The sequence below is a fragment of the Schistocerca cancellata genome, chromosome 2, assembly GCF_023864275.1.
Source record: "Schistocerca cancellata isolate TAMUIC-IGC-003103 chromosome 2, iqSchCanc2.1, whole genome shotgun sequence".
Classification (NCBI taxonomy): Eukaryota; Metazoa; Arthropoda; class Insecta; order Orthoptera; family Acrididae; genus Schistocerca; species Schistocerca cancellata.
In genome coordinates, this window is record NC_064627.1 from 850,978,155 (window position 1) to 850,991,661 (window position 13,507).

The 13,507-nt window shown below is 37.1% G+C and overlaps 1 protein-coding gene across 5 annotated transcripts in view; it reads left to right on the forward strand.

Moving 5' to 3' along the window:
• The first annotated feature begins 9,086 nt into the window (after positions 1-9,086).
• The window catches only part of LOC126162780 (serine/arginine repetitive matrix protein 1-like), a 161,444-nt gene continuing 157,023 nt past the window's right edge, over positions 9,087-13,507 (forward strand). For all 5 annotated transcript variants that reach the window (XM_049919492.1, XM_049919493.1, XM_049919491.1 and 2 more), the window contains exons 1-2: positions 9,087-9,180; positions 11,486-11,828. In XM_049919492.1, the coding sequence (XP_049775449.1) occupies positions 11,605-11,828 (224 nt within the window). In that variant the 5' untranslated portion in view covers positions 9,087-9,180; positions 11,486-11,604. The remainder of the gene's footprint in view (positions 9,181-11,485; positions 11,829-13,507) is intronic.

Consider the following 13,507-nt stretch of genomic DNA (forward strand, 5'->3'; position numbering starts at 1 on the left):
GTGGCTTTGGCAAACAGATTCTTTACTGTGTCAGCTAATGATCGATGATCTGTATAGATAGTAAGTGGTCTCCATCCAATATTGTTGTGGAAGTAGCGCATCACTTCATACATGGCCAGTAGTTCATGGTCAGACCACTTCCTTTGAGACTCTGTCAGTTTCCTTGGGAAAAGACAGTGTCAATCCTGGCACTTCCTCTGTAATACTGCACCTATAATTTGATCGCTCACGTCTTATGTAATGATGAGATGAGCACGCAGTGAAGGTAATGTGAGTGTGATGGTGTAGGCTAGATGAGCTTTAATGTTGTCAAATGCAGTTTGCACCTTGGCTGTCCATGTTAGCTTCCTCTTCTCCAATACATTTTTCCCCCTTAGAGCTTCTGTGATGGGGAGTAGAATTTCAGGTGCATGGGGTAGGTGTCATCAGTAGAAACTCACAATGCTGAGAAATTTATGTAGTGCTTGGTAAGTTGTGGGAGCGGACCAGTTAGTAATGGGCTCAATTTTGTCCTGTGTGAGCCATATGTCTGTTGCATTGACTAGTTGGCTGATGAAAGTGATGCAAGACTGTCACAGTTGTCATTTGTCCTAATTTCCATCCTGTATTGTGACAGCTTGTCATATATTCCATGCAGGTGTCATTCATTCTCCTCTGTGGATTTTGAGAATATAATTAAATTGCCTAAATAGTAGTAACAGTGTGGAACATTGAAAACTGCCTAAATCAGATACATATGAACCCCACTTGTGATGGAAATATATTGGATCTAATGGCAATAAATGGACCTGACCTCTTTGAGGCATCAGTGACGATGACACAGTTGTGGAACAATGATTACCAAAGTACAAAGGACAATAAAAACAAGGAGAAAGATATATATTTTCAGTAAACTAGATGAAAAATCAGTAGTGTCATATCTCAATGAGGAACTTGAAACTTTCAGCACAGGGCAGGAGCACTCTGGCTCAAGTTTAAAAGAATAGTGGCGACTCACTGGATAGATAAGTACCCACTAGAACAGCTCTCATCACAGGAGGAAACCTCCATGATGTACAGTCACTGTAAAGATATTACTAAAGAAACAGAGGTTACTGCATAATAGGTGTAAAACAAAGTGTAGGGCTATAGATAGAGATGTGAATGAAATGCATTTGGCTGTCAAGAGAGCAATGCATGATGCCTTCAATTACTATTGTAGCTGAATACTGTCAATTGAGCTTTCACAGAACCCAAAGAAATTCTGGTCATTTATGAAGACTATTAGTGGCACTAAATTTAATGTCCAGTTGCTAGCAAATGAGACAGGAACTGCAATTGAGGGCAGCAAAGCAAAAGCTGAAATGCTTAACTTCATTTTTAAATGATCCTTTACAAAGGAAAACTTAGGAGAATTGCCCCGATTTAACGTCTTACTACTGAAAAGGTGAATGAAATAAGTATTAATGAGAATAGAATGAAATAAGTATTAATGAGAAACAGCTGAAATTGTTAAAACTGACCAAAGCTATAGGCCTTCATGGAATCCCTGTCAGATTCTATACTGAATTTATGGATGAGTTAGCCCCTCTTGTAACTATAATCTATCACAGATCCCTCAAACAAAAAACCGTGCCCAGTTCGTGGAAAAAGTCACAGGTCACACTTGTCTGTAAGATGGATAGTATAAGTGATTCACAAAACTACCATCCAATATCCTTGACATCAATTTGTTGTAAAATCTTAAAATATGTTCTGAGCCCAAACATAATGAGGCACTGGTATCTTGAACAGAATGACCTTGTCAGTGCCAACCAGCATGTATTTCGAAAACATTGATCATGTGAAACCGAACTTGCACTTTTCTCACATGATATACTGAAAACTTTGGATCAAGGCAATCAGGTAGATGCGATATTTATTTATTTCCATAAAGCATTTGACTCAGTACCATACCTATGCTTACTGTCAAAAGTACACTCATATGGAGTATCAAGCGAAATTAGTGACAGGATTGAGGACATTTTGGTAGGGGGGACATACCATGTTATCTTGAAAGGAGAGTCATTGACAGATGTAGACATAACTTCAGGTGTGCCCCAGGAAAGTGTGTTCGTACCCTTGCTGTTCATGTTGTATATTAATGACCTTGTGGACAATATTAATAGTAAAATCGGGCTTATTGCAGATGTTGCAGTTATCTATGACGAAGTGCTGTCTGAAAGAAGCTGCATAAATATTCAGTCAGATCTTGATAAGATTTCAACATGGTGCAGAGATTGACAACTTGCCCTACATGTTCAGGGATGTAAAATTGTGCACCTCAAAAAATGAAAAAATGTAGTATTCTATGATTATAATATCAATGAGTCACTGTTGGAATTGGTCAACTCATACAAATATCTGGTTGTAACACTTTGTAGGGATATGAAATGGAATGTTCACATAGGTTCAGTCATGAATTTATTGGTAGAATACTGGGGAAGTGCAATCAGTCTACAAAGGAGATTGCTTACAAATCACTCATGTGACTGTTTCTAGAATATTGCTCAAGTGTGTGGGTTCTGTGCCAGATAGAACTAACAGGGGATATTGAATGTATAGAGAGAAGGGCAGCATGAATGGTCACAGGCTTGTTTAACCCATGGGAGAGTGTCACAGAGTTACTGAAGGAACTGGATTGGTAGACCTTTGAAGATAGACATAAACTATCCTGAGAAAGTCTAGGGACACCCCCCCCCCTTATGTATCACTCACATACAGATTGTGAGGATAAGATTAGGATAATTACTGCAAGCACAGAGGCATTCAAACATATGTGAAAGGAACAGGAAGAAGCCCTCTTAACGGGTACAGTTGGAGATACTCTCTACCATGCACTTCATGATGGTTTACAGAGTTTAGATGTAGATGGAGGTCTTAAAGCCTAGGTTCAACCTGAATAATGTGATAACAATACTGTCTTCAGATCCCTTAGCTATCTATGAGTGTGTTCTTTCCTTTGAAAATATATCTTAGTTAGCCTATTAATTTTTTGACTTCTTTAGTACACATCTTCTCTCAGATTAATGCACATTGTTTGAAGCAATGTACCTGTAAATGAATTTTTTTAATAAAATCTGTTAATTATGTATTTCATAAGCCTTTTAGTATGTATTTTCTCTCAGATTAATACCTGTGGAGCAATGTACAGTACCTCTTAAATGTAACCATTACAGCACTGCATCATCTACCATCATATTTCCACTCTGACTTACCCACTATAGTGAGGTTCTTTCTGTATTATGTCCCATCTAAAGGCCCAGTGAAAATACAATACCAAGTTTCTACATGGTGTTTGTGAATGAAAACATGTATGACACCTTACAAACTGCTTCACCCTTTAATGAAACAGCTTTGTGACAGCAAGGTGTGAAATGTGCTGACTGGGGAGAAACCATGTGTGGGGTTCCCCAAGGCTCAGTCTTAGGTCCACTATTGTTCCTCATATATGTAAATGCTCTTCCGTGTAGTATGCTACGAGCAGAAATAGTTATTTTTGCAGATGACACTATAATTGTAATCCATCCAAGCACACATACAGAAACGGAGGAAATGGTGAACAGTATTCTTAAAAGTATCATTGAGTTGTTTTCTGTGAATGGTCTTACTCTCAGTTTTACACAACATATTCAGTTCTGCATATCTAGGGTTACTACACCATTGGTAAGTGTAATACATAGTAAAGAAATGGTAAATAGGGTTGAAAATCCAAAATTCTTAAATGTCCATGTTGAAGAGAATTTAAACTGGAAAAAGCACATTTTTCAATTTCTAAAACAACTTAGATCATTGACATTTGCACTTAGAATTCTTAGAAATTCTGGGGAGAGACAAATCTCTATGTTGACATGTTTTGCATATTTTCATTCAGTAATGACATATGGATTAATGTTCTGGAGTAACTCATATTTAAGAAAGAAAGCCTTCATTCCACAAAATATGGTGCTCAACCGTGATCATCTTGTAGGTATCTGTTTAAGGATTGGGCATTCAGACTACTGCTTCATAGTATATTTATTCCCTCACAAAATTTGTTGTAGGTAATCCACTACAGTTCTAAAGGTACAATGCTGTAAATAATTACAATATCAGAAGGAAAAATGACAGCCAGTATTCCACATTAAGGTTGTCCTTTAGCACAAAGAGGGATACACAATGCTACAAGAAAATTTTTCGTCATTTATCCAGTAATATAAAATGTCTGACAGACAGCAAAGTAAAATTTGGAAACAAACTGAACAAGTTTCTCCTTGTCACCTCATTCTATTCTGTAGATGAAGTTCTGTTATTGTAATATATAAAAGGCTGTGGGTAGGAATTACTAAGTAAAAATATAATAAATAAATAAATAATTATGGCATTTAGCTATATTTACTCCATAATTATTGATTTGGTATGTGAATGTAAAATGACTTATTCCACATCATTATGATTTATGGTACAAAATGATCCGTGGAACACGAAACTAATGACTGCTAAGAAACTCATTGACAATCTAAGCATAGAAATAAAATGCCTGTCAGAAAGCAAAAGTATTTTCATATGTAGTATAGAAATATTTAACCTTAACATCTTCTTCCCCCCCCCCCCCCCCCCCTCCCATGAACCATGGACTTGGTCATTGGTGGGGAGGCTTGCATGCCTCAACGATACACATAGCACCTCACCGTAGGTGCAACCACAACGGAAAGGTATCTGTTGAGAGGCCAGACAAATATGTGGTTCCTGAAGAGAGGTGGCAGCCTTTTCAGTAGTTGCAGAGGCAACAGTCTGGATGATTGACTGATCTCTGATCTGGCCTTATAACACTAACCAACACAGCCTTGCTGTGCTGGTACTGCAAACAGCTGAAAGCAAGGGGAAACTACAGCCATAAATTTTCTCGAGGGCATGCAGCTTTAGTGTATGGTTAAATGAATACGGCATCCTCTTGAGTAAAATATTCCGGAGTTAAAACAGTCCCCCATTTGGATCTCCGGGCGGGGACTACTCAAGAGGACGTTGCTATCAGGAGAAAGAAAACTGGCGTTCTACGGATCGGACTGCGGAATGTCAGATCCATTAATTGGACAGGTAGGTTAGAAAATTTAAAAAGAGAAATAGATAGGTTAAAGTTAGATATAGTGCGAATTACTGAATTTCGGTGGCAGGAGGAACAAGACTTTTGGTCAGGTGAATACAGGGTTATAAATACAAAATCAAATAGGGGTAATGCAGGAGTAGGTTTAATAATGAATTAAAAAGTAGGAGTGAGGATAAGCTACTACAAACAGCACAGTGAACGCATTATTGTGGTCAAAATAGACACGAAACCCAAGCCTACTACAATAGTACAAGTTTATATGCCAACTAGCTCTGCAGATGACGAAGAAATTGATGAAATGTATGATGAGATTAAAAAAAATAATTCAGATAGTGAAGGGAGACAAAATTTAAAAGTGAAGGGTGACTGCAATTTGATAGTAGGAAAAGGGAGAGAAGGAAACATACAAGGTGAATATGGATTGGGGGGGACAAATGAAAGAGGAAGCCTCCTGTAAGAATTTTGCACAGAGCATAACTTAATCATAGCTAACATTTGGTTCAGGAATCATGAAAGAAGGTTGTATACGTGAAAGAGGCATGGAGATACTAGAAGATATAAGATAGATTATATAATGGTAAGACAGAGATTTAGGTTTAAAATTGCAAGACATTTCCAGAGGCAGATGTGGAGTCTGACCACAATCTATCAGTTATGAACTGTAGATTAAAACTGAAGAAACTGCAAAAAGGTGGGAACTTAAGGAGATGGGACCTGGATAAACTGAATAAACCAGAGGTTGTACAGAGCTTCAAGGAGAGCATAAGGGAACAATTGACAGGAATAGGGGAAAGAAATACAGTAGAAGAAGAATGGGTAGCTTTGAGGAATGAAATAGTGAAGGCAGCAGAGGATCAAGTAGGTAAAAAGATGAGGACTAGTAGAAATCCTTGGGCAACAGAAGAAATATTGAATTTAATTGATGAAAGGAGAAAGTATAAAAATGCAGTAAATGAAGCAGGCAAAAAGGAATAGAAACTCTCAAAAATGAGATCGGCAGGAAGTGCAAAATGGCTAAGCTAGGATGGCTAGAGGACAAATGTAAGGATGTAGAGGCATATATCACTAGGGGTAAGATAGATACTGCCTACAGGAAAATTAAAGAGACCTTTGGAGAACAGAACCACTTGCATGAATATCAAGATCTCAGATGGAAACTCAGTTCTAAGCAAAGAAAGGAAAGCAGAAAGGTGGAAGGAGTATATGGAGGGTCTATACAAGAGCAATGTACTTGAGGACAATATTATGGAAGTGGAAGAGGATGTAGATGAAGATGAAATGGGAGATATGATATTGCATGACGAGTTTGACAGAGCACTGAAAGACCTGAGTCGAAACAAGGCCCTGGGAGTAGACAACATTCCATTAGAACTACTGATAGCCTTGGGAGAGCCAGTCCTGACGAAACTCTACCATCTGGTGAGCAAGATGTATGAGACAGGCGAAATACCCTCAGACTTCAAGAAGAATATAATAATTCCAATCCCAAAGAAAGCAGGTGTTGGCAGTTGTGAAAATTACCGAACTATCAGTTTAATAAGTCACAGCTGCAAAAAAATAACGCGAATTCTTTACAGACGAATGGAAAAACTAGTAGAACCCGACCTCAGGGAAGATCAGTTTGGATTCTGTAGAAATATTGGAACACATGAGGCAATACTGACCCTTCAACTTATCTTAGAAGATAGATTAAGGAAAGGTAAACCTATGTTTCTAGCATTTGTAGACTTAGAGAAAGCTTTTGACAATGTTGACTGGAATACTCTCTTTCAAATTCTAAAGGTGGCAGGGGTAAAATACAGGGAGCGAAAGGCTATTTACAATTTGTACAGAAACCAGATGGCAGTTATAAGAGGCGAGGGGCATGAAGGGGAAGCAGTGGTCGGGAAGGGAGTGAGACAGGTTTGTAGCATCTCCCTGATGTTATTCAATCTGTATATTGAACAAGCACTAAAGGAAACAAGAGAAAAATTCAGAATATGTGTTAAAATCCATGGAGAAGAAATAAAAACTTTGAGGTTCACCAATGAGATTGTAATTCTGTCAGAGACAGCAAAGGACTTGTAAGAGCAGTTGAACGGAATGGACAGTGTCTTGAAAGGAGGATGTAAGATGAACGTCAACAAAAGCAAAACGAGGATAATGGAATGTGGTCGAATTAAGTCGGGAAACGCTGAGGGAATTAGATTAGGAAATGAGACACTTAAAGTAGTAAATGAGTTTTGCTATTTGGGAAGCAAAAAACTGATGATGGTCAAAGTAGAGAGGATATAAAATGTAGACTGGCAATGGCAAGGAAAGCGTTTTTGAAGATGAGAAATTTGTTAACATCGAGTATAGGAAGGAAGTCATTCCTGAAAGTATTTGTATGGAATGTAGCCATGTATTGAAGTGAAACATGGGCGATAAATAGTTTTGACAAACAGAGAATAGAAGCTTTCAAAATGTGGTGCTACAGAAGAATGCTGAAGATTAGATGGGTAGATCACATAAATAATGAGGAGGTATTAAATAGAATTGATGAGAAGAGGAGTTTGTGGCACAACTTGACTAGAAGAAGGGATTGGTTGGTAGGACATGTTCTGAGGCATCAAGGGATCACCAATTTAGTATTGGAGTGCAGTGTGGAGGGTAAAAATCGTAGAGGGAGACCAAGAGATGAATACACTGAGCAAATTCAGAAGGATGTAGGTTGCAGTAGGTACTGGGAGATGAAGAAGCTTCCACAGGATAGAGTAGCATGGAGAGCTGCATCAAACCAGTCTCAGGACTGAAGACCACAACAACTTCTTCTGTACAACAGAGGAATTCATGAGCGGAGATAGCCAGTTTCCAAGAACAAAAACTATAAACGGGAAGCTTGTATCCATACAAATATTCTCTTTTATTTGTATTTGTACAGTGCAAGTGTGGTATGTTTTGTCTGTTGACACGTTTCAGTAACATTTGCCATGAATTTTGTCTATGGAGCAAGGAATTAATTTAATATTGCTTTATAATGATAATTTATTTTCGTCTCAAAGATGTGAAATTTATTAGCAAAGCATCCCTCTGTCATGTAATGTGTTTTGCCACATGTGTACTCTGAATCTGTAACAACTGTAGTTGTCAGCTATAGAAGTACTCAGCATACTGTTGGATTATAGTGCTGTTCTGGAAACAAGGTGCATTGATCATCCAAGGTGTGTATCAGTACATATTTCTTTTTGATTATATGTGAGGAGTGTACACTGGTTTTATTCATTTCATGGAGAATAATGAAACGCTTCTGGGCATCAAACATAAATATCTAAATCTTTCTTGTTAATTTGTATATCAAGGGCTGTTATATAATACCGACTGATGTTCGGCACATACATTATTTAGACACCATGGAATAAACTGTACTACTTTTGAAATTCGGTTTTATTTATTGCCTGTTATCGAATTTCACTTTCATATGGGCGTAACAGTATCGACTACTGGGCGTGGTTTAGAATACTCTGAATTGGTCGCCTCTATTCCAGTTTATTGACAACTCTTCAGCATCTCCAACCAATCCAAACTCGAGTTATTTATACACATAAAGTAACAATCAATAGTCAAACTACAACAAGATACATATGTTCGTAGTTTGACAGTGAAAATTAATAATTACATTCACTGGACCATTAAATAAATTAACAGCTTTGGCTGAATAATGAAATGTAAATACTGCTACGAGAAGTGAAATCTAAAACTATTCAGAACTATGAGAAATGACGCTCATATGACTGGGTATCCCATTGTTTATAATTTTGCAAGAGATCGCGCTGTTGAAATTGAGGAAGTCGTTGAAGTCTTTTTTTATGACATTATATGTAATAGAGTTTCTATCTCGAATAGCTATAGTGATTTTTAAATAAAATATTATTTTTAGACAAATCTAGCCTTGTATTGAAATTTAAAAATATGTATATTTCCCTAATAACATCATTTGATTAACGTGGAAGTAACGCCGAGCCGGGTGACTTCCATTTCCTTCCGCTTGGGTATTGGTGATACGAAGTGCGTTTGGTTCTGATTTAACGATTTGTTAAGTGGAAATTGTCACGGAAGTAAGTAATTTTTCGATAGTGCAGTTTTTTGGGATTTATTAAATGTGGTATAACAGTGTGAAAACGATGTAGTAGTGTATACTTATAACGAAATTGTCGTTTTCCGCTTTATTGGATGATATATGGATTGTGTGTGCCTCATCTGTTAAGTCTTACGAAAATATTTTTAAGAGGAATATATATTACCAAACGTTTAAGCTAGTTTTTTTTTTTTAATAAATAAATATTTGTTGGTTTGTTTGCACCTGGAAATGATTGAAATAGTACAAATGTCTCAGCAGGAAGATTATCAATTTACATTATTGTGAGAATAAAATCGATATTACATGACTTATATTTGTCGAAAAAGTAAATGAATTAGGGCATTATTCTGAATTTGGAAGTGTGTATGTTGCAAAGAGTGACGAGTAGCCGGCATTTGCAATTTGTTTTCAGAGCTCATCGTATGAAATATTTACTGCCAAAAGAGGATAAAAAACGGAACAACGCAACACTTCATTAATGATTCTCATAAGGTCAATAACGTGTAAATAAAAAATAAAATGGAAGGTATTAAGCAGTGTTGCTTCGATAACTAAGTACTTGTAGAACTGTAGCAGAAATAGGGCGTGACATTTGTTATTCATTTATTTTTATATGAATATATTATTCTACATGAAACGTAGTGAAAAGCAGATAAATTGTAATGCATGCAGTTGCACACTAGATTTACACGTTCTGAAACTACTAACATTGATAGTACATCAGCTGATAGCGCTCAGCCTATGCCTAATTGCAGTAGAACAAAGAACATAATTCTGTTGTCAGTAATTTGCGGGAGTGGCAAAAGTATGATTTTTGGGTGAAAATTACGAGTAAAGGCAATGCTGCTATTTGTGTGTTTGGTGAAACAGTGTTGGCAGCCCTTGCCTTGGGTTATGACAACATTGCTAGGCTACTGGTTTTAAGTAGCAGGTGAAAGAAAAACAGGCACATGGCATGTCGCTTAGCAATGAATTGGAACTAGTCTGTCATGTCCTAATCAGATCATGAGCTTGTGTAATATTACAGCTAAGAAGCAATGCATTTAGTTAAGCGATACGAATGTTGACAGTGCTTGCTATGAGGTCATTTGGGGATGTAAGAGGGTGTGTCAGCAGTGAGTTGCAGGTAGTCAGTGAGGTCATACTAATGTGATAACTTACTTGACTTGTGTCCAATCACTGTCTTACGAATAACACTTGGATTGTTTAGGAAACGTAGCACAACTGCTTGTCGTAGTAACACATATGTTGATTTCACCAACTTGAAACAGGTTATCACTTTTTAACCTAACCTCAGGTGATGCTATCAGCAAGTCTGCCAACATGGTGTTTATTATAAACAAATAGTACCCGAAAAATATCAAAGCTGTGGTTTGAAAATCTAAGGAAACTGCAATTAGTTTGTGAGGAACATTGAATGATTTTAATTTTGGCATTCAAAATACATTCTCTCTTCCCCACAACTGCATAAAATGGATGTGTTGTCATTCTTTGTGCTGTTTAGGAGAAGTGTCTTGGCTGGCACTACCACTGTTTTCAACTTCAGCTGATTTCTATTGTGCCCATATTTACACTTTGTGCCTTTTTTATGTTTTGACTGTATTCCTGATTTGGTAAATAGTCTGATGTAGCCAATAATGTTACACACACACTGATTTTCATTGAGTAGAGTGTGCACTGGATCTTTGTGGTTTTATAAGATTCATTTAACTTACCTTGCTACCCATTTATTATTCATTCTGGGTAATCTTTTAATACTGTACTGTCTCTTCCCCCCCCCCCCCCCCCTGCCCCCCTCTCTCCCGGGAGTATAATAGCAATTGGTGTCGCCAAGATAATGAAACATGCAGTTTCCCACAATGTGACAGGATACATTATTATTTGGGTTGGGTTCACATTATGCTGGGTTACACTCTGCTACAAAATATGAAGTTTTGTGTATGCAGAGGACATTTGCTGCTTTTGAACATTCATTTTTCCTTCTCCATGTGTTACTGGTCATAGGCAGTACTAGAATTAGAAAAGTTGAGTGTTACCTGTGATGTTAAATTTTTAGTTTCCAATGCTGTTGTTTATTATCAACATTTTATCAGATGTAAACAGACTTAACTATTTTGGGTTTTATTTATTATGACTCAGCAAAACTTGCAGGATGCCTCTTAATTTTTACAGATTGGCCATGTTGCATTAAAATAGCTTCATATAATTTTGGTGAAACATTTTATGTCTCATTCAGTAAAAAGTTTTTCCTCTTCAAATGCATAAATTTCTTTTATTTCCAGGTTGAAGGTTGGCTAATTATTAGAGCGCCTCAGAGTGGCAGAAGTGATTGAATAAAGTGCTGCAGACAGTATTGTTGGATTGTGGTGTTCTGTGCATTTGAGAACTAATTGGTGCACTCATGCCGTCTCGTTCACCGTCACGGCAGCCCAGTGCAAGCACATCACGTGCTTCACGCCGCTCACCTAGCTCTTTTCGAAGTCGAGGTACAGGTCGCTCATCTCCATCCGAAAAACGACGGCGTGTTGAGCCACAGCCGGGAAGCTCCCGTCATGGGGTATCTCCACCCACATCTCGTTCCCGGGAACGCAGGGAGTTCAGACCATCTCCTGAGCTTGGGCACAGGTAAAACTATTGTTCAGTTTTGTCTCAATTCTCTGCTGAATGTTTCGCTAATTGATGATAACTATTTCTCTGTTCTCAATCCATTGTCACTTAGTGTACAGAATATGGTTGTGCAATCATTTCCATATCAAAATTGGATGTGTGGTGAAGGAAACATTATTTATAACTATATGTGGACTGAAAATAGTTATTACCAGTTAAAATTTGTCCATAAAACTGAAATGTCTAGCCTGTTTAACAAATAGAATTGGAAATGATGAATTACTTCTGCACAAGAAGTAAATACAGGTGTCAGTCCATTTGAAATAAGCCAGTGGTTTGGGTTTTTTATATCTCAGATTTTGATAATTTTTTGTACATCTGTAGTAATAGTTTGCATGGAAAAAATTTTTTTGGTGTTTAATTTTAGAGTTATTGGTTTTTAAAATTTCCAAAATTTTTGTTACAGTTTGAAACCCTAGTCACTGTAACTCAGTTTATATCAGTGCTGCATTTTTCCAGATTAAATTATTTTTTAATTTTGAAAAATCGGAATTTCTGTTGGTTTTGAGAAAATAATAAATAAATGTTATGTTGTACGTTATTTGTTAACCCTTAACTGTCCGAATTTTTCAGAATTGGATATTTAAATTTATTTTCAATTTTTTGACTTCTTGTGCATCTAAGTAGTGCATATAAGCTATTATTTGACTTTTCTCTGTCTTAGTTTGTCTGTAACATAATGTGTCCATATGGACATGCTGGGCACTCAAATGCATATTTGAAATATTTTCTGTGATATGTTTTATTAATCAGATTTTTAATACAAGTAAGTCAAAATTTGAACAAAATAATTCTTACAAACCAATTTATAACAGCAGACACAAAATAATTCACAATCATTTGTTCTACTGACTTCAAAGCATTCTAGACACAGTCCATCACATTTCCCACATTTTGAGTGAACAGCGGATGATTTCTGTTTGCAGTGCAAACCTACACATCTTCTCTTCCTCTCAGTTTTCTTGATGTAGTGCTTTATACCATCATATCTGATATCACTTGGAACATGCGATTTGTATCCACACATAGGACTGATAGACGGCCGGCCTGCTTCTTTTACGGTATTCATATATCTTTTTAGGTAAACTTGTACAATTTCTCTTCTGAATTCAGGTTGAGTAGTCCTAGCTCCCGTTCCTTTCTTCAGCTGCCATGCATTATGTACAGATACGTCAATCAGCCAAGAAAGTAAAGCCCAGTACCACTTCTTGTTTCGAATGTTTATTCTGCGCATGGCAATGTTTTCATCCATCCTATCCACTCCTCCCATGTGTTTATTATAGGCTGTGATAATTTGAGGATGTTGTACTTGAACTGCCTTCTTCTCCTTTGTGGAATATCATTTTTACAAATGATACACGTTCAACTCCTTCACAGGTAGAAGCTACGGTAACCACTGAATTGTCCACCCATTTTGTGACTATAACACCATCATCCTTGCAAAGTGAGGATTCAGAATACCCCCTTTCCTTTTTAACTAGCGCTTTCTCTGAGGAAATTGGGCACGATTTCGGAACTTTTTCTCTGATAGTGTCTGTTGCTCCATAGGTATGACAGAACAGAAGAGCCTGTAAATGGGTTGTCAAAGAAAAAGTGGAATGGCAGTAACTATACATCCAGTGTCAAATCATCTATCA